This window comes from Moschus berezovskii, chromosome 25, assembly GCF_049115385.1.
Source record: "Moschus berezovskii isolate FMDL1 chromosome 25, NW_MosBer_1.0, whole genome shotgun sequence".
Taxonomy (NCBI): Eukaryota; Metazoa; Chordata; class Mammalia; order Artiodactyla; family Moschidae; genus Moschus; species Moschus berezovskii.
Window position 1 is genome coordinate 39374796 of NC_142484.1, and position 26871 is coordinate 39401666.

The following is a 26871-nucleotide window of genomic DNA, read 5'->3' on the forward strand; positions in this document are numbered from 1 at the left end:
TTTCCAGGTGATCTTTTTGGCCCAGGGGTTGAACCCAGGTCTCCTGCATTGCAGGCAGATTCTTTACTGTCTGAGTCACCAAGGACTCCCAATTTCCAAATACATTCATAGGTCTCTCTAATCATAAGTCTAGTTTCTTTAGCTGCAAAATGGAGCCCTCGGTATAACCCATGGGACCCTTCAAGATTTCTGAAGTTCTGGATGGTTTTTGGAGGACACATGGCAGAGCTGGGATTTCAGCCCTTCTGATGTAGAGCCACGCTCCTTATAGATGAGGGCTGACTCCTTACGATGAGCTGTGCAGTGTTCATAGCCTGTTGATGACCTTAGGCAAGTTACTTCACATCTCTGAGTTTTACATATTACATATATATAATGAGGATAATAATACCTACCTTACAAGATTGCTACTACAATTAGAAATATTAGGGAACAAATGCCTATAACATATTAAATGCTGAAGAGGTAATTTCCTTATTGAGAACAGGTTAGAACTAGACAGGGGCGAGTTCTCAGGGGTAAAGGTTTACACTGATTAGTGCAGAGTTAATTAGAAAGAAGGAACCTGGTAAATATTTAATGAACTCAACAGAATTCTAAACAAGCCTCCAAAATGCTGTCTTTACAGTCCCTTAAATGATGTACTTGGTTTTTAAAGAAGTACCAGGTGTCACGGTCATTGAGCAGGAAGGCTAATCTCTTCCTGTTACTACTCAGGAGAAAAGGTTCTGAATTTTTAGTCAGAGCCAAAGAAAGAGGAAATGGTAGATTCCTGATAAGAGCTTCCCAGGTGGTACACTGGTTAAAAAAAATCTGCCTGTCAATGCAGGAGACACAAGAGATGTGGATTTGATCCCCCAAGGCTGAGAAGATCCCCTGGAGTAGGAAATGGCAACCCGCTCCAGTATTTTTGCCTCAAACATTCCATGGACAGAGAAGCCTGGTAGGCTACTGTCCAAGGGTCAGACAACAACAGAGGACACACACACACACACAGACACACACACACACCCCTTAACACACACACACACCCCTTAACACACACACACATACACACCCCTTATAAGCCTCAATTGTCAATGTTACTCCAAATCAATATGGCAGCTAAAGGACTTCCTTTGTTCTTCTTTACCACACTAAGTCACTTAGCCCTGACTTCATCCATCTAAACCCAAAAAGATTTTGAACTACAGGACCACACATTATGCAAAACACATCCCTAAATGATTTCCCTCTGCAGATTTCAGTAATGATGGTGACACCCTTCCCTTCTCCCAAGGACTACTTCTCCCAAACAAATGCTGGCTTGAGAGGCACTAGCCCAATCAACTTACCTGCCACCTGGGGCCTCTTCTTCCTCATGGATGCTCTGATGATATCTGCACCGTGGATTCTGTCTCTGTGTCTTTTTGACTTGGCTTCATAAAACCACTGGCCACTCATATTCTTCAGTTGCCGGTCATCCTTAACTTTTTCAGGCAAATGTCTACAAAAGGAAAAACGCTTTGCTTTGTTATGAATCCATGGTAAGTAAATGAGTTCACAGTGACACTGCACAAAGAAGTTGTAAGCATATGGCCAAAATGAAGCTCTCAATGTTTTATGAGATCCCACAAACCTCCCAGATGACTAACCAGTGTATGCTTTAACTAAAAGGTCAGAGGATCCAATGCCAACAGTTTTCAAAAATTCAAAGATTTAAGCCAAGATCCCTAGATGACGCCTGAGATTTCTCAAGAGCAAATTCACTTTTCAGCTGCAGGCTTGTGTGTTCACTGTTCAAATGCAAATACCCCAGAGAAAAAGGGCATTTTATGCTTCCCGAAGCCTTGGTTTCCTTATTTTTAAAAAGAGGTTAAGGAATTTCCCTGATGGTTTAGTGGTTAAGATGTCACCTTCTAACACAGGGTGGGTGCGGGTTTGATCCCTAATTGGGGAGATAAGATCCCACATGCCTCAGTGGCCAAAAAAGCAAAACTTAAAACAGCTGCAATACTGTAACAAATTCAAGAAAGACTTTTAAAATGTCCACCTTAAAAAATCTTTAAAAAGGAAGGGGGTTAATAATAGTAACTCACCTCGTGAGATTTCTATGAGGATTAAGTTCGCTAATGCACGTACACTACCGTCTGCGAACGCCTGGCACCTAATAAACACTGAGTGGATAACTCAGGGGGAAGTTATCGGCTCATCGGTTCTTGCCATTTCAGTGAAATGAACTTATCAGAGACTTTTCTGGAAGCCTATATGTCCATGGTTTTTAATTCTAGGAAAATGAATTCAGCAAAGCAGGCTTGGATCAGGGAAGATCAGACTTAGGTGGGGTAGGGAGTGCAGGCAGGGGCAAATTCCATTTGTGTAGATACTGCTTCTAAGGGTTCCACCGTCATTGATGCTCATGGAAAAGCTAAAATGTAAAGAACAAACCAAGTACCACCCTCCTAAAGTTTCCCCCATTTTACAGCAGAGGGGAAAAACACTGTTCTGCAATGACAAGTCTCATAACCTCCGCATCTCTCTATCCATGTCAATAAAATGAGAGACAAAAAAATCTATCTTTTCTTGTTCACAGAGCTGTACTTACAATAAAGTAAAATAAAAGCTTTAAGGAGACTTTCAACTCTTGGAAGATACTGTGCTACAAAAATCCAACAGGGTTTGATGATTGTCATTCAAGTGAATATGCACACTACCTAACAGAGCAAATCTAAGCGTTTTAGCCAGAGAATGTGCAGGGTGGCCACACCAAGGCGTTGGCAGGGTGTGACGGCTGCACAAAGGCCCACCTGGGAAAGGGGAAGGCAGGAGGGGCAGGCACCAGGGTTCTGACAAGTACGTTTTCTCTCTCCCAAGTGTGCCTGAAGAGACACTTTCCAGCCATAGTCTGACTCTCTGCTGGAAACGTCCCTGCTCTCCACTTAAAGAAGGGACCCTATGCCAAACATGTCCAATCACAACCCTCGGACACATGGTAGTAACGGCCCACCACCAAATCCTAACAGGGACAGTGTCTTCACTTCATGGTTCTGATTCACCAGAGGTCGTGGTTCCTATGAAATGTATCTAATGATTTCCCATTGCCCCAATTTTTTCAAATATCTTTATTGGAATATAGTTGATTTAAAATGTGGTGCTAGCTTCTGCTGTACAGCAAAGTTATTCAGTTATACATATATGTATATCCACTTTTTTAGATTCTTTTCCCACATAGGTTATTACAGAGTATTGAGTAGAGTTCCCTGTGCTATACAGTAGGTCCTTATTAGTTATCAATTTTTATATATAGTAGAGTGTATATTTTTAACAGCCAGGATGTGGAAGCAACCTAAATGTCCATCAACAAGAATGGATAAAGAAGATGTGTTCATTCACCCATAAAAAAAAGAAAACAAGGTGAAATGACTCTGTGGTAAAAGAATCTGCCCGCAGGGCACGGGATGTGGGTCTGATCCCTGGGTCCGGAAAATTCCCTGGAGAAGGAAATGGCAACCCAGTCTAGCATTTCTGCCTGGGAAATCCCATGGACAGAGGAGCCTGGATGGACTTAGAGACTGTCATATTGAGTGAAGTGAGACAGAGAGAAACAAATATCATATGATATTGCTGGCATATGGAATCATTGCCTAGATTTTCAGCAGAGCAAACAATCCACCCCGGATGCTGATGCAGCTTTTGCCTTCTCTTCCCAAAAGGACCTCATTCAAGTTCAATGCCAGAAAAGAGAAGTCCTTCCAGCTCTCCGTGACTAGACAGTGAGCCCTGAGGGGCAGGGCCTGTACTCAGTATATCTCTGCTTCGGGTCTGGAAAACAGTGGGTGCTCACTCAGCACTTCTGGAGGGAAGGAATATCTGATGCAGCCCCGACCACCTGGCTTCAGGCTATCTTTCCAGATTCATTTGCCAGCACTTGCTCCCATGCTCCCCACTTGACTTCTCACTGATCTCCAAACTGCTCTTGCATGACCTCTGCAGACATTAAGGGCAGGAGGTTGTGGCAGAAAGAATATGGACTTTGGTGTCTCCCCAGACTGGGTCCAAATTCCAGTTCTGACCCTGCTTAAATGCCATCTTTGGCAGCTTCCTCTACCCCTCTAAGCTTCAGTCTCCTTGTTTATAAAGACAGGGGGAAATAAGAGGTCCCCTGCAGGACTTCTAGGATGTCGAAAGGCAGTATTTACCTGGAAGTACCTACAGTGCCTGGATCATGGTAAGAGACCAATAAATGTAAATTCTCTTGGGATGTCTTTCTCTCACTTCTCTGTCCAGCACGTGACCCCTCATCCCTCAGATCTATGCACTGCCTCACCAGGGAAGGCTTCCCTGACTCCTGAGGGCACCGGGCGGCCGGCCCTTCTCCCTGCTCCCACAGCTCCTCCATGGCAGCGCTCACCACACTGTGTTCCAATGATCTGTTTGCACATCCGTCTCACACACTGACCTGTGAACTCTGCTAATCCCTTGAAAGCGAGGACTACCTCCTAATCACCTTTCTAACAAGAGACCCTAGCACAGAGCCCTGCACAGAACTGATGCTTAGAAACTGTTTAGTGGATAAATGCACAGCAGCCAGCCTGGTGTGAGTCAGATAAGAGATGAGAGCCTGCTGTTCCTGGGCTTGAGTGAACCAAGCTCCATCTCAATTCAATGGCAGTGCCTTCTCCGGTTCAGGCAGGACACCTCATCTCTTGGAGGATTAGGAAAATGCAGAAGGAAATCTGACATCAGCTTGTTGAAGGAGACCACAAGCCCTCAGAGCATAACAACCCAATTTCCCTTCATAACATTATTTATTTACTTATTTTTGTTGTTCAACTGAAAGGCACTTTGTAAGCATCATTAGGCAACACTTGATCTGCTCCTGCCTAACTGTCTCCAAGCCTCTGGCCCCACTAAGCCTGCAGTGCTATGGGAGTCAGGCTCCCAGTAAGGCCATTACAGTAAAGAACTCAGGCTGGGTTTCTGGTTCATCTCTTTTAAAGTGGCAAAAAAAAATAGGAAATACCTTCAAATGCACTAAATGCTATTTATATATTTCCTATCATGATAATCACTGCCAGAGTTAATCAATCTCTTTTTCTATCTTAGCCATTTGGAATATTTTATAGATGAAACCACATGCAAGACATCAAAGTCCAAGTTCTGTAGAGATGGGGATTACAAATGAAATCCCACCATCAGGCACTTCCCTGGTGGTCCAGTGTTAAGACTCGGTGTTTCCACTGCAGGAGGTGCAGGAGTGATCTCTGGTTGGGGAACTAAGATCCCACAGGCTGCACAGCATGACCAAAAATGGAAAATAAAAGAACCTACCACCTAGGTGGTGCTGGTAAAATCTTCTCAGCACCTGGAGAATATTATGGGTAGTGAAATAAGTCAGACGGAAAGACAAATCATGTATGATGTCACTTACTTGGGGAATGTGCTCATTCCACACACTAGCAAGGTAATGCTCAAAGTTTTTCAAGCTAGGCTTCACAGTACATGAACCAAGAGCTTCTAGGTATACAAGCTGGGTTTAGAAGAGGCAGAGGAACCAGAGATCAAATTGCCAACATCCACTGGATCATAGAGAAAGCAAAGGAGTTCCAGAAAAACATCTGGTTCCCCTTCGTTGACTACACTAAAGCCTTTGACGGTGCGGATCACAACAAACTGGAAAATTCTTAAAGAGAATGGGAATTCCAGACCACCTTACCTGCCTCCTGAGAAACCTATATGCAGGTCAAGAAGAAATAGTTAGAACCAGACAGGGAACAACAGACTGGTTCAAAATTGGGAAAGGAGTACATCAAGGCTATATATTGTCACCCTTCTTATTTAACTTCCATGCAAAGTACATCATGCAAAATGCTGGGCTAGATGAATCACAAGCTGGATTCAAGACTGCTGGGAGAAATATCAACAACTTCAGATATGCAGATGATACCACTCTAATGGTAGAAGTGAAGAGGAACTAATGAGGGTGACAGAAGAGAGTGAAAAAGCTGGCTTAAAACTCAACATTCAAAGAACTAAGATCATGGCATTTGGTCCCATCACTTCGTGGCAAATAGAAGGGGAAAAAGTGGAAGCAGTGGCAGATTTTATTTTCTTGGGCTCCAAAATCACCACAGATGGTGACTTCAGCTATGAAGTTAAAAGACGCTTGCTCCTTGGAAGAAAAGCTATGACAAACCTAGGCAGCATATTAAAAAGCAGGGACACTTTGCTGACAAAGGTCCGTCTAGTCAAAGCTATGGTTTTTCCAGTAGTCATGTATGGATGTGAGAGTTGGACTATAAAGAAAGCTGGGCACTGATGAATTGATGTTTTTGAACTGTGGTGCTGGAGAAGATTCTTGAGAGCTCCCTTGACTGTAGGGAGATCCAATCAGTGAATCCTAAAAGAAAGCAACACTGAATATTCATTGGAGGGACTGCTGCTGAAGCTGAAGCTCCAATACTCTGGCCACCTGATGGGAAGAGCCGACTCCTGGAAAAAACCCTGATGCTGGGGAAGACTGAGGGCAAGAGGAGAAAGGCGTGACAGAAGATGAAATGTTTGAATGGCATCTCTGACTCAATGGACATGAGTTTGAGCAAACTCAGGGAGATAGTGAAGGACAGGGAAGCCTGGCATGCTGTAGTCCATGGGGTCACAAAGAGTCAGACACGACTGAGCAACTGAACAATAACAACAAAAAATAATACAAATGAATGTATATGCCAAACAAGAACAGACTCAGGGATATAGAAAACAAACTAAAGGGGAAAGGGAATGGGGGTGCAAAATAGGGGTACCAGATTAAGAAACACAAACTACTATGTATAAAATAGACAAGCAACATGGATATATTGTACAGCACAGGGAATTATAGCCATTATCTTGCAATAACTTTTAAAGGCATATAATCTATAAAAATACTGGACCCCAATGCAGTACTAACAGGAAACATATAATATTGTAAATTAGCTTTAAGTTTTAAAAATTAAAAAAAAAAAAAATCTTTACTACCAGCCTACATTGATCTCATTTTTCTTGAACCTGAATTGTACCAACAAATTAGCATTTGATTCTCCAGTTGTACCATTTAGCTGAAGTGGGGAAAAGGATAAGTTTCTTGGCCCTCACACTTTTTAGACCTTACCATCCTTTTCACTTGCACATTATACTTAGTAGAGAGCAGAGGACCAAGAAGATGCTCAATAAATACCCACAGATTGCTGGACAAAGTGAAAGCAGAAGAATACTTAGCCTAGAGAAGACACTGTCCTGGTCATGGCCCCATTCCATCAGCTAATATACACTAAGCATGTGTTTTATACTGGGCTTCATGCATGGCACTTAACATGCATTATCTCATTTAATCCTTACAGGTTTACTATGATGCCCAAAGAATTCAGTCAATTGCAGAAGATGGCCATCTTGCCTCCTCTGTATGTTAAAGGCCTTATCTGTTCATTTGCTTATCCACTAGTTCATTGATTCCCTATTGCATACAAGGTATATGCTTGGAACTGTACATAAAATAGTTAGTCTACAGCCAGTCTAACTGCCAATGCCAACTCCCGTGGTGCAGAAAGAATGCGAGCGCTTCCACAGCAAAGCCAGAAGAACAGTGGCACCCTTCATCCTGGGTTGAAACAGCTTTCTTCCCTGTACTTACACAGCACACCCCAGATTCTAGCTGTTCATCATGAGGAAGCAAAGGTCTAGCATCATAGGGAGAACCTGGACGATGTTATCTGATCAGCTATGGACAATGAGAATCAGCAGACTGGCCGGAGAGGCTGACCGCTTGATTCCCTAGATATTTTTTTTAACCCCTCAGCATATTCTGGGCAAGAGGGTTAGACTAGGTGATTTGAAAGTACTCTTAGATGTTTGTTTTGAATATGAGAGCTGGAATGAACCTTGGATAGCTACAAATGGCCTCACTTCAAGATGAATTGAAACCCAGAGAGGTTAAGAGGTTTGCCCAAGGTCACACAGAGCCTGGACCAGAAGCCAGCCTGCCTCCTCACCCACATTCTTTCTACTGCTTTCCCACCCTGCCGGGGACAGCCAAACGTGGTTTTGATTTCTAAGATGGCTATCACACCTCACTCTTTCTACGAAGGAATTCAACCTTTGATAGAGAATCTGAAAACAAACACACGTGAAAAATGAAATAAACTGCAAAAGCTCGTTACAGCAGAAAATAAGACAAAACATGCATCACTCAAGTTGTGGATACATTGCAGGTCCCCACAGTCTTCTGTGAGTCAGCACCTTGTGTGGGAAGCACAGGTTTGCAGGTGGATGAGCAAGGTTTCACTCTCACAGGGCTCCTAACCTCACCCCTCACCCTCATTTCCTCCTTGCTGAGTGGGTTCGGCTACACTGTCGCATGGATCAAAGGGGAAAATGTGACACTGTGTACAATGTCAATCCTGGACAAATGTTGGTTCCTTTCCCCCTTTGCTTTGACAGAAAACACATCAGAGGTGCCGGAAGCCAGTTCTTCAATGACAACTGCCTTCATTTCAAAGAAACTAGGGCTTAAGGCAGCAGCTGAGCATCACAAGATGCGGTCGCGGTTGAGATGGTATCTACTGCAAGAACACCCATCACCCTAGACGTGGCTGTGTGTTTATGGGGTGGAGGGCACAGTGCTGCTGGTGTACAGACACCCAGGGGCCATGATTTCCTGCTGGCAGTGTGACGCAAAGCACAGGAAGTACCACCTCTAGAGTGTGTCATTTTCAAACCATAAAAGACCAAAATTATATCTATGTATGTGTGGTGGTGTTTCTAAAAAAAAAAAAAAAAAAAGAGGACAGAGAGGGAGGAGGCAGCCAGGAGAGAGAAAAAGAATCCATCCTGATGTCTGCTGCCCTGCTGCTTTGTGAAATGCCTCCAGCTGTCAGTGAGGAAAGCAGGCTGGATAGACAGGCATGGCAGCTAACTGCACCTAGCACTTGTGACTACAGGTAGGGGGCAGGGGCAGTGACCTGGAATTGCTATCTTCTCACTGAACTCCAGAGACACCACGGTGGATATTCCCTTGGGTTCAAATCCACCTTCTACCATTAACAGGTTGAGTGATTTGGGAACTGGACAATTCTGTACGACATTTTCTCATCCATGAAATCTGGAGGTTGCTGTTGTTGAGTCGCCAAGTCGTGTCCGGCTCTTTGTGACCCCCTGGACTGTAGCCTGGCAGGTTCCTCCGTCCATGGGATTCTCCAGGCAAGAATATTGGAGTGGGTTGCCATGACCTCTTTCAGGGGATCTTCCTGACTCAGAGATTGAACCCGCATCTCTAACGTCTCCTGCATTGGCAGGTACATTCTTTTACCACCTGGGAAGTCCTGAAATTTGGATGGGAGGTAACCTATAGGATAAATCATCTCCAAAGTGTCTTAAAAGAGCTTGGATGTGAACAAGCTGAAGCATTCCTGGATAAATGAGGAATGGCAGACAGATTTCAGTTTAAATGCAACTCTCCTCCACGGCCTTACTGAAAAGGACTCTGCGGCAGTGTCTGCTCTGAGCGGGCAGCAGGGCTGTTGTCCATTAGTAATGTCTGTGCCGCCAAAGTCCATAAGGAGCCAGCATTTGAAACAGCACTCTGAATTTCAGAGGCAGATTTGCCTTTCTAATGGTGTTTTGCTTAGGCTAAGAATAGAACTATCTAATTTATGTCTCTAAAGTCACTTACCAACTTGGAGGAGAACTGGGGCATTGTGAAATCATGTTAGGGAAACAAGGTCGAGGTTTTAAATTTGCAACTGATAATCCGATAAATGGTAAATACCTTGAGGGCTGGTAATGTTTCAATTACCCTAAAATCCCTTTCATTAGTCCAGAGAAGTTTCCTATACTTAATGAGTGCTCAATTAGATTCCACTATTTTATTAATAAATAGTTGAGGGCTTTAGGAGTAATTTCCTCCTAAGGAATCAGACCACTCACCAGAGAATTCTGTCCTTTTTTCCCCCTTAGACGCATAGGTGGAATGGTGAAAAAGGAAATTAAAATGTATCAGACACCTACTATGTGCTAAGAAGATAAAGAATTATTTTATCTGGCTATAATTCTTTGAGTTTGATACTATAGTATCCCCAGTCTCTGAGAGGTCAAGTAACTTGCCAAATGAACCACAGTTGATTTAGTGGCGAGGAGAGGATTCAAAATCAAATCAGTTTTGACTGAAGAGCCCTTACTGTTCTTCTCAAACCAGGAGACCAAGAGCTTTTCTTATCATGGCTTTGGCATTGACTCTCTGTGTGACCCTGGGTAAGTCACTTCTCGCCTCTGGGTTTTTCCTGCTTTATCTGTAAAGTGACTGATATGGACCCCAAAAATCTTTCCAGAGCTGTCAGGCTATAACTCTGATGGAAGCACCAAAGACAAACAGCTAGGGGATGGTATCAGGACTGAAAAGCAAAAGCCCAAAGAATAGAATTTTGTTCCATCAGTCCGGGAGCAGACAGCCTCAGAATCATCCAAGTCCCTTCAGGGCTAAAGCAAAGGGTTCGAGAGCGCCATTCCTCTTGTATGGAGCAGGCTGTGAGCTGGGCCTCTGTCAGTGCCCACAGGGTACAGGCCTGCTGCCCATCTGTGCCCCTGACACTCAGTCCTGGACCCGCCCATGGCCAGGTCCATCCAAGCTGCTTGGTGCCTAACTAGGGAGGCCCCCAGAAGGGTGGCTCAGATAGTAAAGAATCCGCCTGCAGTGCAGGAGACCCAGGTCTGATCCCAGGGTTGGAAAGATCCCCAGAGAAGGGCCTGGCAACCCACTCCAGTATTCTTGCCTGGAGAATCCCAAGGACAGGAGCCTGGCGGGCTACAGTCCATGGGGTCCCAAAGAGTTGGTCACAGCTGAGTGACTGACACACAAGAATTGTAGCAGCAAACAGGGTTTGACTCACACCAGATTTTTACCACCCCAAGACATCTTCCATCAGTTTAAAAAAGCAAGAAACAAGGGCAGCACCAGCAACAGCTTTGGAGGTGTCGTTAGAAACAGTGCATGGAAGGAGACTCTGCAAGGTCCCCTCTGCAAGAGCACCCACAGCCTTCCTGCTGTGGCTGTAGACTCACTGGTGCCAGGGGCTGCACACTCCCGCCCCTCACCAGGCTCACTTTCAGGCAGAACTTGGAATTTTCAAGGATATTTTCAGCTCTTACCAGAGATGCCTGATAAATACCTCCACTCAACAGAATCAGAGAACTACGAAGGAGACCCAGTAGCCTGGAATCCCAGAGGCCAGGTAAATACAGAAGGGAGGGGGACTTCCCTGGTGGTCCAGGGGCTAACATCCCACACTCCCAATGCAGGGGGTCTAGGCCAGATCCTTCGTCAGGGAACCAGATCCCACATGCCGCAACTAGGAGTTTATAGCTGCAACTAAAGATCCAACGTGCTGATGTTAGGAGCCCTAACATCTGAGTAGCCAGGATAGGCCTGAGACCTTGCTTAGGCCTAAGTTTTGATTTCCTGGAGAGAGGGTGGAGGCTAAGTCCACAGAAACTCCTCCCTAAGAAGATCCCGCCGGCGCCAAAAGTCGAGCCAATCAGAGTAAAAAGGGAAATCCCCCAGAAAAACCCCGCGCGCGTATAAACTGGCCAATGAGCTTCCGTGCGTGCATAAACTGGCCAATGAGCTTCTGCCAGCTTGATCTTTTGAACAGAAATAGGTGCTTATGTAACCTGAGATTATAAAAACCGCTGTGACCTGGGCTCGGGGCTCTTGTCCCACTCCACTGCGCTGGAGGAGGCATGAGCCCTAGCTCGAGCTAGAAATAAACCCCATTCTTGCTTTTGCATTGCTGCGAGTGTCTTATTCTACCAGTATGGGGGAACCGGACTCAGGGCATAACATTTGGGGGCTCGTCCGGGATCCCTCTGACTGGGAAGAATAACGCTCTCCCGGCAGAAGGGGTTCATCAGCCTGGAGGAGGGCTGATTATAGCACCGGTGCAAGGTCTGTTCAGGGGCGATCGCCGTAGCCAGCGTAAGGCCGAGGCCCAGCATTCGCGCTGGAAGGCAGCTGGATCTGCAAGGTCTTTTCAGGGGCGAATTGGTCGCCGTAGCCAGCGTAAGGCCGAGGCCCAGCATTCGCGCTGGAAGGCAGCTGGATCTGCAAGGTCAGGGGCGAATTGATCGCCATAGCCGGCATAAGGCCGAGGCCCAGCATTCGCGCTGGAAGGCAGCTGGCTCTGCGGGAGAGAGGAGGTCTCTCCCGATCCGGAATCTGGTGGGCAGTGGACGCCCTTCGGTAAGGTTACTTTAAACTGCAGGAAGCCTCAGAGGTCTCAGAGACCTAGTAGTGTGTTTTAGGCGGACATTTGTCTGTCCTCCGTTTGTCGTGTTATCGTGTGTGCCGGCATTGTCTCTGTCTCTCTCCTGTGTCTGTTCTCTGCCGTAATCTGTTCTGTGGTCATGGGTCAAGGAAGCTCTACCCGGCTCTCCCTCATGATGGATCATTTCTCTGACTTTAAATCTAGGGCGCGAGACTTGTCTCTGCTAGTGAAGAGGAATAAGCTGGTGACGCTCTGCTCCTCAGAGTGGCCCACTTTTAATGTTGGGTGGCCAAGAGAGGGAACCTTCAGCCTGCCCACCATCCGGGCTGTTGGGGGAAGGTTCTTATGCCCGGCCCTTCCGGCCACCCGGACCAGATGCCCTATATCCTGGTCTGGCAAGATCTGGTGGAAAACCCACCAGCATGGATAAAGCCTTTTGTTTCTATCCTTTTCACTCATAATCCCACCTGGGATGACTGTCAGTAGCTGTTACAGGTGCTCTTCACCACGGAAGAACGGGAGCGGATTCTATCAGAAGCTCGGAAACATGTCCCGGGTGTGGACGGGAGGCCCACCCTGCAGCCAAACCTAATTGATGAGGGATTTCCATTGACCCGGCCCCAGTGGGACTTTGAGCGCGCAGAAGGTAGGGAGCATCTCCGAGTGTACCGCCAGACTCTTATGGCAGGCCTCCGAGCAGCTGCCCAGAGACCAAGGAATTTGGCTAAGATAAAGTTGTTCAGGGATTGGTGTTGGCTATGGAGATTAAATGAAAATTATGCTGCGAATACAATCCCCAGAGCTCGGGTCAAGTAAAAAGGATGAATCGGACCCTAAAGGAAACACTGGCAAAATTGGCAATAGAGACTGGCGGGGACTGGGTGACTCTCCTTCCTTATGCCCGTTTATTGTTTATGGGGTCCCTCCGCCGACCCCCTATAGAATCGGTCCAACTGTTTTATAAACTAGTAAATTTTATATTGTAATGTCTAAGTCATGACTAAAGACTCGCACTGTGTCTGTCTTGGTATGTCTTGGTCTCTGAGTAATATTTTTGAAGTTAATTTGTAAATGAGCTCTATTTAATTGGCTTAAAGGGTAAGCGCTTACAAATTCCAGGTTCAAGTAAAGTGGAAAATATTCAGTATTAAATACCTGATATTAATGTTTGTTGATCTATCTAATATAGACATGTCTTAGAGTAATTAACATTAAGTAGAATATTTTCATTGTACCTAGGTTCAATATAAATTAAATATATCTGTTACAAGTTTGTCGACAAAGAAATTACCTTGAGTGAAAAAAAAAACTTCTAAGAAATGTAAATGAGACATGAGCTTTTAGATAAACTCTATTAAGATTAAAATGTCTGTCTAAAACAGTTTCTCTAGATTTTGGTAACCTGAATTTCTAAGGTTGTGCTAAATTAAGTAACAAAAGTTTATTGAATAGCTAGGTCATTTCCAGATAAAATAATGTTCTGAAACATTCACTACTGAATAATAACTTACAGAAAAACTAAAGATTTTAGACTATTAACAAATAATGTTTGATGCCATCCTGAGATGTTTGCTAAAATTTTTTAAGTTATCACTGGTATTTATGTTCATCAATCTATAGAATGCTAATATAAAGGTCAATTCTTGTTTGCTTAAGGGAAGTAAGATGTGTGTGTTCAGTAAAGAAGGTATGAATAATGAAGTTACATTTTATGAAGGAAAAAGGTAATAGGTCTGACTTACAGTTGGCTGTTTCAGGATGGGAGAACAAATGGGTACAGAAAGTGATAAAATGGTTTTGTGGAAAGTGGACCCCAAGGAAAGAGTTTTTGTGTATAAACAAACGTTTTCTTGAGATGTTAAACTGCATTTGACAATAGATCTAAGATTATTTGCCTCTTAAATGGTCTGTTCTATATTTGCCTCTGAAATCCTATATTGTTACTATGGCTGAGTGACTAGCTATTGTTTCAGTGACCTATAATCCCATCTGAGTGAGTGTTCTAAACCTTTCTGATATTTGTTGACAAAACTTCCTAAATCAATCTGATGAAGCACTTTTGGCTTCTAGCTGACTTTGGGATGCTTCAGAGGGCCCCTGAAACATCCCAAAGGGAGATATTACACTAATTGTGTTCAACTTCCATGTTAAATTACATGGGAAGTACTGTCAAGTGAATAATAAGTCTCGGGTATATTGTATGGTAAATGTTACTAACACAGATATCCTAGAAACAATTTATATATAAATTCTGATATATTCAGGTAAAATGTTGCCGTAATTCTGCTTACTATCTTAAAGTGTTGTCACAGCACTAACCAAGTTTCTTGTGAAAATGCTTCCTCTTCCAGAAGATTTATAAAAAGGACTTTTGGATAAATACAAGTTTCTGAACTGGGTAAGAAATTAAAAGATTCTAGTGAGAAACCTGATGACTGTACAAAGGTTAACAAAAGGACCGAATGAACTGGCAAATATGCTTATAACTTTTATGGTTTCTGAAAATTACTGGTTTGAATCTGTGTTTTAATTATGACTTAACAGTAATTTGGTAAAATGGTATTTAATAGACAAATTGAAGCATTTAATATTTTTCTCTGTCTGACCCCTTCAGAGACTGGAAACTCTTAGGCTTCCAGTAACTTTATCAGATAAACTAAGAAGGTTATCTCACTAACAGGTACAGAAATCTTAGTTTGGGAGACCTTAAGAAAGGGAGGAATTCACTCACCTCTGTTGTGCAAAATCTGTGATAAGCCTTTGAGATGACTTTCTCTAACCCTGAAAGGTCTTAAAGTTAAGTTTGAGACTCCATAAAAGTTTCAGCAAAAAAAAAAAAAAGAAAAGAAAAGTCTATGGTTATATAAATAATCAGGTCAAGTTTATTGAGAACAGATTTATTTTGTAAACAAGTTTTAATTTGGTTATATTTGGTAAAAATGAGAGTGATTTTAGGGAGAAAAAGATGTTTCAATGAATGTTGAATCCTAGTTTGTTAATGGAAGTCTGTATCTACTAAGACTCATTTCCTGAATGATCTTTGCTGTTATGTGATATTAATATAGGACTTGGTTGAGTTCTTAAAGAGCACCCTAGGTTTGTTTCTGAAGCTTGTCTCAGTGATCTATCTTTGGATGAAGATCAGATGCCTTATGACCTGCAACTAGGACTGGAAAAAAGACATAATTTAAGGGACTGTCTCCAACCTGGATGGAAGGACTTTTTTCAGAAGAAACTACACTACACCAGGATGAGAAGACGACGACATCAGAGGTAGACAGCTTGCCCAAGATGCTGGACCTGATTCGTATGATTATTTATGATGTTTTCTTGACTTCTTAGCCCTCTGCATATAAATCAAATGGTTTTCTACCATAGGCCTGATCCTATGCTAGTTTTAGAAATTAATCCAATTGTCGGGTTTGTAGACATGTAAAAGCTCATTCTGCTTATACAAAAACTCTGTTAGACTTGTGCCATCCTAATGTCCTTAAACCATGGCAAAAGTCTGCTTCTAAATTGGAAAATGAAAAACACTAGCTGGAAATCAGAGTCAGGGCTATGGGAAATCCAAGATGGCTGCTTGGCTTTTCTCAGCTCCCTGACAAACTTCATTTTTTATTTGATGGGTTAAAGCCTTCCTGGCTACAGGGTTAATGCCTCCATAATGAAAAATCATGGAATATTAAGTTTGTAAATTGTTAAATTAAGTTTCTAGTTTTGTTAATGTCTAGTGTTTACTAAGACTCACGGCTGAAACAGTTCCTTGTTACGTGATACTGCTAAAAGATTTAATTAAGTTATTAAAAAGGACACTCTAGGTTAGTTTCTAAGGCTTATCTCAGTAACCAATCTTCAGATAAAGGTCAGATGCTCCATAATGTACAACCAGATTAACACCAGGCTATAGTCATTTAACAAATGAAGTCAGGTGACTTGGGGTATACCAGGCTTTATCTAAGAAAAGTTCTTGACTTATAATTCTTATTTTACTAATAACTGCTAGCTATGGCTATATTATTTTCTATGTCACTTGTTTCACTGAGCCTGTGATATAATGCTGATATGCAGTTCCATATGAGATCAATAATTGTAATAGTGTGACTCTGGGTATGAGAAAAAGCAACAAGAGGGAATATTTTCCTGGACCAGGGGGCTAGTGAGACAGTGGTCCAGAGACTTTTGCTACTTGCAAGGCCTGGTCCAGTTTTAGCACACTGAGTGGCCCATCGCTTCCCTAGACCTGGGAAATGAGCCTTCCCAGCACCGCGGGACACAATGGCCATAAAAAAATGGTGTCACATGGTCGGATATGTGGCTATGAAGAGACCCTGCTGACTAGAAGTTGGTACTTGCCAGCTGCCTCTACAAAGATTATGTCATGACCATTGCAAGCTGCTGAACTTCAACACCCCCTGAAAGAAGTTCAGGGTGAAAATCAGGAATGAGGCACTCTATGCTCTGAAAAAACTGGCAGAACAGGCCTTCAGATAGTCAGATCTGTTCAGAAAAAGGTTTTATGAGTTCCAATTCTTGCATCTTCTCATACCTAGAAAAACACTGACGTCATTAGTGGTGACATCTGCTTTGGCTATTAAAAAAATTTTACTATTAAAAGTCAAAATAGAGTAGCTATGGTTCAGACATCCTGGGAAATAACTATTTCCCAGATATCCTGAAAAATGATATTATGGGTGTGATTTCAGATTAGACGCTGTAACCTAATGTAGAACTTAATGCTTCTATAATGCAATTTTTGCTTCTGTACTTTGCTTGCTGCTTGCTGCTCGTAAAACCAAAGTTACTCCATTTTAGATAAGGTTGTCTTTAAGTAAAGATTCCTAAAATTGTTTTTGAGTAAGGCTATATAAAGATCCCTGGATCAAACTCTACCCACGGAGGAAGATTCCTCTGTTTGAACAACAGAAAAGGGGGGAGATGTTAGGAGCCCTAACATCTGAGTAGCCAGGATAGGCCTGAGACCTTGCTTAGGCCTAAGTTTTGATTTCCTGGAGAGAGGGTGGAGGCTAAGTCCACAGAAACTCCTCCCTAAGAAGATCCCGCCGGCGCCAAAAGTCGAGCCAATCAGAGTAAAAAGGGAAATCCCCCAGAAAAACCCCGCGCGCGTATAAACTGGCCAATGAGCTTCCGTGCGTGCATAAACTGGCCAATGAGCTTCTGCCAGCTTGATCTTTTGAACAGAAATAGGTGCTTATGTAACCTGAGATTATAAAAACCGCTGTGACCTGGGCTCGGGGCTCTTGTCCCACTCCACTGCGCTGGAGGAGGCATGAGCCCTAGCTCGAGCTAGAAATAAACCCCATTCTTGCTTTTGCATTGCTGCGAGTGTCTTATTCTACCAGTATGGGGGAACCGGACTCAGGGCATAACACTGTGACTAAGATCCAGCACAGCCAAATAATAAATGTTTTTTTAAAAAAATAAAATATTAAGTATGTTTAAAATAGAAGGGAGGGCAACCTCCCTCTTGCCTTCATAATCCAGCTAGATGGAGGAAGTAGTATTACAGATCACACGTAAAATCTTGTTGGTGCGTGCATGCTCAGTCGCTTCAGTCATGTCTGACTCTGTGTAACCCCATGGACTATAGCCCGCCAGGCTCCTGTCTCCACGGAATTCTCCAGGCAAGAATACTGGAGTGGGTTGCCACACCCTCCTCCAGGGGATCTTCCCAACCCAGGGATCAAATCCACATCTCTTGCATCTCCTCTCCTGCATTGGCAGGCAGATTCTTTACCATTAGTGCCACAATGGGAGGAATTCAAAGATGACAGCTTGCTAATACTGAGAGTTCCCTCGTTTCCAGGCAGGAAGAGGGATGGGGCCCTGGTGCAATCTCAGCTCCACTGCTTTCTCTCCCAACCTCTCCATCTAGTCTTCTGAGAGACTAAAGTAATTCCCATTCCCCCCCTATGCTTGAAAAACCTACTAATTTTTCCTCTGTGCTGCTCCTCCACCCCCTCATTTCTAAAATGGGTCTGACAGTCTTGCCTTGCCAAATCTCAGGGCTGCTGGGAGGATCATAAGGGGATGACACTCATGTACTGTGATTGGTAAAGGATGAATGCTACCAAGAGACCCCGATGGCTGACTGGTGTAATTCCCAGCTCTCCAGGGGACACAGTTTGAGGCACCCACTTGCTGAGAGTGGGGAGCAGCAACCTGGTGGAAGGAACATGACAGGTAAGGAACCCCATTCTCATGATCTCCACCACCTACAGCCGTCTCCTGTCACAGTCACAGCTCAGTGTCCATGGCAGCCACCCACTTCGTCATGGCTGGCTCCCAGGATGTCCTGTCTGCTGCAGTTTTCTCAGGAAGGAACAGTAGACTTAGTGAATGAGCACCTGCGGGCCAGGGTTTAATTCTCACTTCTGACATCTATGGATTGCATGAGCCTGGGTGAGTCACTTGACCTGTCTCAAGGTCAATTTCCTCACACATCAGGTTGGCGTAATTACAAACCACCCTGCACCCCAACTGCATGAGTGTTGTGAGCTCAGAGGAAATAATGGGCATATATGCCCCTTGCAATCTGTTAAGCACTGTTTAACATGAATTATGATGAGCAGCCATAATCAGACACTCTGGAGTACTTAAAGGGAACTTCAGCATGTACTTTTACAAAGCATCCATGTTCAAATGAGGGTCAACTATGACAAAATAAATTAAATATGGATACAAATAAATCCATTGTTTATGATCATGGTGTCCCAAGAAGTAAGAAGACGGCTGATGCTCCTTTTGGATAACTCCTGGGATGGGGGTTATGCCATGAATACGGCTAACTTGCATTCAGGAAGCCTTTCACTGACTTCAAAACCCAGATGACGAAGGCGATAGATGGCAGGGCTTGGACTCAAGCCCACTCCTTTAGCACTCTGATCTCATGCTCCTCCAACCCCACAGCAGGTGAAAGTGGTAGGACTGTTGATGTGGAACATTTGGTTTGAGTTCCTCCAGAACAGTATCACACTTTCTCAAGGGACACAAATGAAAAACTGGCTCAGTCAGAAACAATTTCAATTTGCTGTTGAAATCAATTCAAGCATGTATGAAAATATGCAAAATGTGAGCTACTTCTCTGTTCTCAACACTTTAGAAACTCAAAATTTTTTCCTAATTTAGTACACGATCCACTTTTAAAAAAGTAGATTCAGTGAAAAAAAAAAGTGAATATATGTGTGTTTGTGTGTGTATACACATTATACATACATATAGGGAGCCTAGATGTATGGATGTGTTTGTATAGAGTACTTCATTTTTAATCCAGTGTTTAATCAGTTAAAGGCATTTAGTTAGGTTTTTAATCAAGACTATTTCTGGCATGAGTCCTATGGGATGAGAGATACCAAGGAGGAGAAAGTTCTGTCCCGGAAATATACCTGAAATTGGAACCCGTTAAGTCAGGCTTCAAGTCAGATTGACCACTTACAGCTGAGAGGAAGGAAGTGTCTCACCCTCTTACAGACTGCCCTCCTTCCCCCAGCGGAGGGCCGGCCTCCTACCTGACTCTCTCCTCTTCAGCCCTCTTCAGGGCAGCGTCTCGCTGCAGAACCTTCATGATGGCCTCCTGCTCCTCCTCCGTCAGGAAACTTAAGTCGATCATTTTGAAAAGTGTTCACAAAAATGACAGTAAAAAACACAGCCTCAAATTCCCCGAGTTGAACAAGTCACCGTAGCCAGGATGATCAAAGGATGAAAAAGTGCAATGGAATGGTATCTTGTTCAGTTCTGCAGCAAAAGTCTTCCCTCGGCTAGGCAAAAGTTTTAGGTGGCTGACAGTAAAATCCTAAGCGCCCTTTCCCTTGAGGCAGCAGTGGTCTGGAGGGTGATGTCAAGAGAAAGCGCTCAGGATGCTGGATTCTCGGCCAGACAGGTCACTTGTTCCTGCGGCCGCATTCCCACTCACGCCCCCTCGCTGGACCAGTCTGAGAGAGTTTATTCTCCTTCCGTCCGATGTCAACTCGATGAGCAGCCACAGGATCTGAGCGTCACCTGCCTGGGGAATCGTGAGACAGTAAATACCAGACAGCGACAGGCAGCGGTTCTCATGATTAACAATAAGCATTGCTCATTATTAGAAGATTTCAAACATGTCTTGGGGGGAAAAATGTGACCATGTGAGATGGTCTCCGAGATCAGGGAAACCAGTTCTGCCAGCTTCTTGAGCAAACAGAAAATGGGTCATGAAACATGCTTCAACTCAATTCCGGACCGCCGAGATGGAGAGTGCACAAAAATGCCTGTCAATGTTTAACGATCCACAGAGGGAAGGGATGGTGGCAGAAAGATGGTGGTTCTGTCCGCAAACGCACAGGACGCTAGGCTGAAAGATCACACTAAAGGTCAGGAAGACCAGGGAGACCTTATTCCAGTTGTCAGGTGATTCCTGGTAGGAAACTAGAAATAAAAATTCACAAATGCCCACTTCTTCATGCACAGGGATGTTCCACTAGCGTGTATCTGTGCCCCGTAATGACGGAAGAATTATTATGAGGTAGAGGTAGCTTGCACCATAGGGAAAACAGTTCTCCTTCACTCAGTCCCACCTCTAACTTTTGCTGGACATGGAGAAACTCACCAAGCTGTCTCCCTTCACTTCCCAGGAGAAAGAACACTGACCGTGTGTATATAATCTGGGGGGAATTAAGAGGCAGGATTTCAAAACACCTCACCACTCAAAGTGAGCATTTCTGCACAGAAACACAGGCAAGAATCCTATTTTCTTTGAGGCATTTTAAGCCCATGAGCAGGGATGTCCCTGGTGGTCCAACGGTTGAGACTTCACTGTCCTGTGTGGGGGGTGTGGGTTTGATCCCTGATTGGAGAGCTAAGATCCCACATGCCTCATGGCCAGAAAACCAAAACATTATGACAGAAGCAGTATTATAACAGAATTCAATAATGACTCAAAAAAATAAAAAGTTTTTGAACCTATGAGCAATGAGAATAAGGTGAGACCTACAGAATGCCACAGCCAGGTTAGACTTGAGGAACTACTCCAGGACTGGGGTCCTTTAACAAGCAGAGTACTGCATATATAGTAGACACTAAAAAAAAAAGTTTACTACATTTTAAAGCAGCCCTACTCAATAAAAGACAGTGTGTACAGTAACGTAGTAACGTCTATGAATACATCTATGAATAAACTCTGCTCTTTGGCAAAAGAGATCTACAAGGAAGTACTCCCACTACGATCGTCTAACTACAAAACATGAGGCAAGTTACCTAACCACTCCGAGGCTCAGGATTCTCATTAGGACATCCTTCAAGGGTTGCCAGGATTAAATGAAATAATGGCTAGAAAACAGTGAATATCTTGCATCCTGTACCAAAAGTAGCTGCTAAAAATATACTCTAACTTCCTTTCTGAGTTCACACTTTTGTTCCATTCAGCTGGCAAGAATGTACTTGTTATATGTTTTCCTTTTCTTTTTCTGTATCTTTCCGATCTCCCTTATGAAGTTTGGACTTCGTAGGCATGCACTCTGGTGACCTTTATTTTTATCTTTCTGTAGGTGGGCTGCTGTCTATGCGGATGCACAGAGTCGGACACGACTGAAGCGACTTAGCTCAGCTCTTTACATATTGCCCACAGTGACTACGTGAATTTTAAGATAACACTTCACATTCACTTTTTAAGTCAGGATGCACTCCCGTGTATTTGTTGTTGTTGCTGTTCAGTTGCTAAGTCCCATCTGACTCTTTGCAGCCCTAGAGACTGTAGCATGCCAGGATTCTCTGGTGCATATATTACTACTTGTGTATATATAAATATATGTGTGTGTGTGCGCGCGCACGCGCGATACTATAAAATTGCATATATTACTGCCTGCTTAATTGTCTCGAAACGGACTTATCCTTCAAGATGAAAGTTACTATCTCCAAGAAGCCTTCCCTCCTTTCCACAGCTGGAGCTAAAGGAGCTAAACGCTGTAGCACATTCATTGTTGTTGTTGCTGTTTAGTTGCTCCGACTCTTTGTGACCCCGTGGACTGTATTCTACCAGGTTCCTCCGTCCATGGGATCTCCCAGGCAAGAACACTGGAGTGGGTAGCCATTTCCTTCTCCAGGGGATCTTCCCGGCTTAGGGATCGAAACTATGTCTCCTGCGTGGCAGACAGATTACCACTAAGCCACTTCAAGTACAGTATTCCTAACTCTTCAGTCCCTCCCTGAAACAGAACAACACAGTCATGTTGCCACTAGAGTAAGCAGAGTATTCACCCCTACCTTCCAATGGTGGGCTTGGCCTGTGACTGACTTTAGCCCATGAACTGTTATGAATGTGATGCAAGTACAGACTGTGGATATGCTTGTGTGGTTTGGCTCGGCTCCTTGTACTCTGGCCATGGGCCCCAAGAAGAGCTTGCCCCAGATAGTCACTGCCTCTTCAGTCTGGGTCCCAGAAAGAGATGCAAGGACAGACCAGAACTTGATCCACCTGAAGCTTGGCCACCTTAGCTGACCTGTAGGTACCGAAGCAAGAAATGAATAATTTTGGTTGGAAGCCACTGAGATTTGGGGTTGTCATACAACACTCTTGTAGCAGGGACTTCACTAACACAGAAACTTTCTCCTCCACCTATGTGTTTCCACTGCTATAATGATTTGTCTGCTCTCTTCTCTCCCATCTGACCGTGAGTCTCTTGATGTGAAGAAATAAGTGAATGAGTAGATGACTGAGTGAACCTAATCTAAACAGACAGCTTCACCGGGGGACAGCTGTCTCAGTTCTTTCATGCACAGGAGCTTTAATTCACGCACAGTAACTTCCTTAGCTCTCAGAGGCTGGCGAGGAAATGGACTCAGGCCACCTTCTGGGAACCATGTCCCTGGGCATGGCACTGCTGTCAGGTTCGATGGGAGATTGTTTTTAAGTCCGATTAATTGAGGACAGGAAGCGAACAAAGGAGAAAAATAAATTGTCCAGCAGTGAAAACTGGCAGGCGGGCAAGAGAGGAAATGTTGGTTTCCACACCCTCAAAGTGAACTACAAGCTAACCAGCGCTTCTATGTAAAAGGTTCTAGGGTTAAGTTTTGCCTAAAAATAGGCTATTTAAGGGATTTTCCTGGTGGTCCAGGGGTTAAGAATCCACCTTGCAATGCAGGGGATGTAGGTTCCATCCCTGATCCGGGAATGAAGATCCCAAAAGCTGTGGGGCAACTAAACCTGAGTACTGCAACTACTGAGCCAGAGCACTGCAACTACTGAGCCCAAGCACCACAACTACTGAGCCTGAGCACTGAAACTACTGAGCCCACATGCTCTGGAACCCATGCCACAACTAAAGAGCTGGTGCGCAGCAATGAAAGATCCTGAATGCTGCAACTAAGACCTGATGCAGCCAAATAAATAAATAAAAACACATCAAAAAATTTTTTTTAATAAAAATGGGCTAGTGAGGCAAAGGGCAAGGTCCTCATTTTACAGACAAAGGAGTAAAGGGCTGGATGGAACTCTTGACTCCAGACTCCTAGTGGGGAGTCACTACCCAGCCAGATTGCAGAAGAACCCCCAGACGGCAGTCAAGACACTTCAGTCCCAGGTGCTCCCCCAACTCCCAATATTCTGGATAGTTCTATTATGAGAGCTAACTGGACATTCATTCATTCCACAAACACTTACTGAGAGCTTATTATGCGCCTGACACTGTTCTAAGCACTGGAGATACGGCAATGAATAAGACATTTAAAACTTCCTGTCCTTGTGGAGTGTATATGCCAGTTGGAGGGGATAATGAACAAATTAATAATAAACACACACAAAAAAATAAAAAACAATTAAATTATATAACTTTGGGGAAAGGAATAAGAACTTTAGAGGAAAATAAAGCTGGGAAAGCAATAATAAGATGAGGGGTGTTGGCGTTTTAAAGAGTGTGGCTAGGGCAGGTCTCACTGAGAGGATGATAATGGAGCAGAAACTTGCCAGAGATGAGGAAGCAAGCCACACGGGTGTCAGAGGGTCCTGAAGTGCGAGTGTGTCCACAGTGTTCAAGAAACTACAAGGCGATCAGTGTGCCAGAGGGACAGAATGGAGCGGGCCAGAAAGGAAATAGGTCAGACTGTACTGGGCTTGGAGTTGACTGTAAGATTTCTGGATCAGTGAAAGGGAAGGCAGGAAAAAAAGAAAAGGGAATAAATACTTACTGGGCACCTCCTACATGCCTGTAAGTTTACATATATCATCTCATTGGATCCTCGCAAAGATCTGAGGAAGGTATTTTATTATTCTGTGGTGCTGGAGAAGACTCTTGAGATTCCCCTGGACAGCCAGGAGATGAAACCAGTCAATCCTGAAGGAAATCAACACTGAATATTCATTGGAAGGACTGGTGCTGAAGCTCCAATACTTTGGCCACCTGATGCAAAGAGCTGACTCACTGGAAAAGACCCTTATGCTGGGAAAGATCGAAGGCAGGAGAAGGGGACAACAGAGGATGAGATGGTTGGATGGTATCATCGACTCAATGGACCTGAAGGACAGGAAAACCTGGTGTGCTACATACAGTCCATGGGGTCACAGACAGACATGACTTAGTGACTGAACCACAACATTTTACTACGTGTGTTTTTCAGATGAAGACTATGAGGCTCATGGAGGTTTTTGCCAACCAGCGTGTGTGTGGTAGGGCTGGTATTTGTTAGAACAAGTCACCACTGGCTTTGTTAGAATAAGTCACCCCGATACTGACCTTCCATTTAATTCTCTCTTGCACACAGATCCCCAAACTGGGGAAGCAGAAAAAAAGCTCTTCTGTCTGCCTATGGACCCTCATTCTCTGCTTAAGCACAGAAGAATCAGTGGCCCAGAGCTGGCTGTCAGCATGGGGACAACCTCAGAGCAAAAATCCAGGAGGGATGAGTCTTGGCAACAGGGATGCCTGACATGTCCACAGCACGAGTAGGATGAACAAATAGTTCTCCTTAGGTTCAGCCCTCCCTCCTGTCCTCCTCATGCAGCTGGAGGGTTTTTCTAAAACTCAGATGTGACGAAGGCACATTCCCAGGCTTAAAACCCTTCACCAACTTTCCACCATCTACTGGCTAAGGCTCAAAGCCCTCACCGTGGCCTGTAAGACTCTCCATGAACCAGCACCTGCTTTCTTTTCCAAGCTCTTTTCCTGTCACACTGAACATTTTCAGCTCCTTCTGCCTTCAGACCTTTGCATATGTTTACCTTCCCTCCTGGGCTTCCCTGGTGGCTCAGAAGGTAAAGTGCCTGCCTGCAATGCAGGAGACCGGGGTTCGATCCCTGGGTCGGGAAGATCCCCTGGAGAAGGGAATGGCAACCCACTCCAGTATTCTTGCCTGGAGAATCCCATGAACAGAGGAGCCTGGAGGGCTACAGTCCATGGGATCAAAAAGAATCAGACATAACTGAGCAACTAACACTTTCACTTTCCTCCTAGAACCCCCCTCCCTCAACCAATACCTCAAGTGAGATGGCACGTACTGTACAGACGTCTTCCCCATCCTCTCAAGGCCAAGTCGGTGCCATTCTGGAGTGCTCCCTTAGCCCCTAACTTCCTTACTCAGGATACTCAACACAGGATTCCAAACCCCATCTACTCACGTCTGTCTCCCACTGGTTTATGTGCAGGCCTGGGTGTCCAAGTGCTCTGTGTCTCCACCCAGCGCTTGCCACTGTGGCGCCCCTCGACATAACAGACACTCAAGTATCTCATCCATGAACACAGATGGAAGGGAACTCAGCTTCCACCTCCCCCTTAACATGAACCTGGCGCAACACTGAAAAATCAGCCACGTGTTCCTCGCTGGGTTCCAGCTCCAGGTCTTCCTCATGACTGTCTGGTTTACATCAATCACATGACTCTCCAAGCCTCAGTTTCCTCACCTGTACAATGGGTCTATTCACTCCTACCTTCCCTTCCTTACGGAGATTATTGTGAGGCTCTGGTGAGAAGGAAGAAAGTGTCGAGGACAAATAAGGAATGAGCAGCCACAGGGGCAGCAGTTGAAAGGGACACCTGAGGGCTCCAGGTACAGACTGTGCTTAATCCCAGCTCTCCTTGTGCCATTTTTGAAACGTATAGATATACAGATTCACTATGCTGTATAACAGGAACCACCAGAGTGCTGCAGGTCAATCATACTTCAAAAGCAACTCATAAAAAAATAAAGACATCAGGTTCGTGGTTACCAGAAGTGAGGCTTGGAAGAAGGCAGTCCCAAGGCACAAACTTTCAGGAACGAGATAAAGAAACACTAGGGACAGAATGTACAACATGATAAATGTATTAAAACTGCTGTGTGTTAAACATGAACAGGGTAAAGAGAATAAATCCTGAGAGTTTTCATCACAAGATACATTTTTTCTATTTCTTTAATTTTTATATCTATATGAGATGATGAATGTTCACTGTAGTTACTGTGATAACCACTGCATGATGTATGTTAAGTCAGATCATTATGCGTACATGTGTGTGCTCGGTCACTCAGTCATGTCAGACTCTCTGCAGCCCACCAGGCTCCTCTGTCCATGGGATTCTTCAGGCCAGAATATTGGAGTGACTTGCCATTCCCTTCTCCAGGAGACCGTCCCGGCCCAGGG

The 26871-nt window shown here is 44.3% G+C and overlaps 1 protein-coding gene across 8 annotated transcripts in view; it reads right to left on the reverse strand.

The window, feature by feature from the left end:
* SYTL2 (synaptotagmin like 2) overlaps positions 1 to 26871 on the reverse strand; it is a 127339-nt gene that overhangs the window by 51381 nt on the left and 49087 nt on the right. For 6 of the 8 annotated variants that reach the window (XM_088832446.1, XM_088832445.1, XM_088832444.1 and 3 more), the window contains 2 exons: positions 19799 to 20292; positions 1335 to 1486 (listed from right to left, as the gene is read on the reverse strand). In XM_088832446.1, coding sequence (XP_088688572.1) covers positions 1335 to 1486; positions 19799 to 19899 — 253 coding nt within the window. In that variant the 5' untranslated portion in view covers positions 19900 to 20292. Of the gene's footprint in view, positions 1 to 1334; positions 1487 to 19798; positions 20293 to 22526; positions 22822 to 26871 lie in introns of those variants that run through there. The other 2 variants (XM_088832447.1, XM_055416137.2) reach the window with 2 other exon arrangements.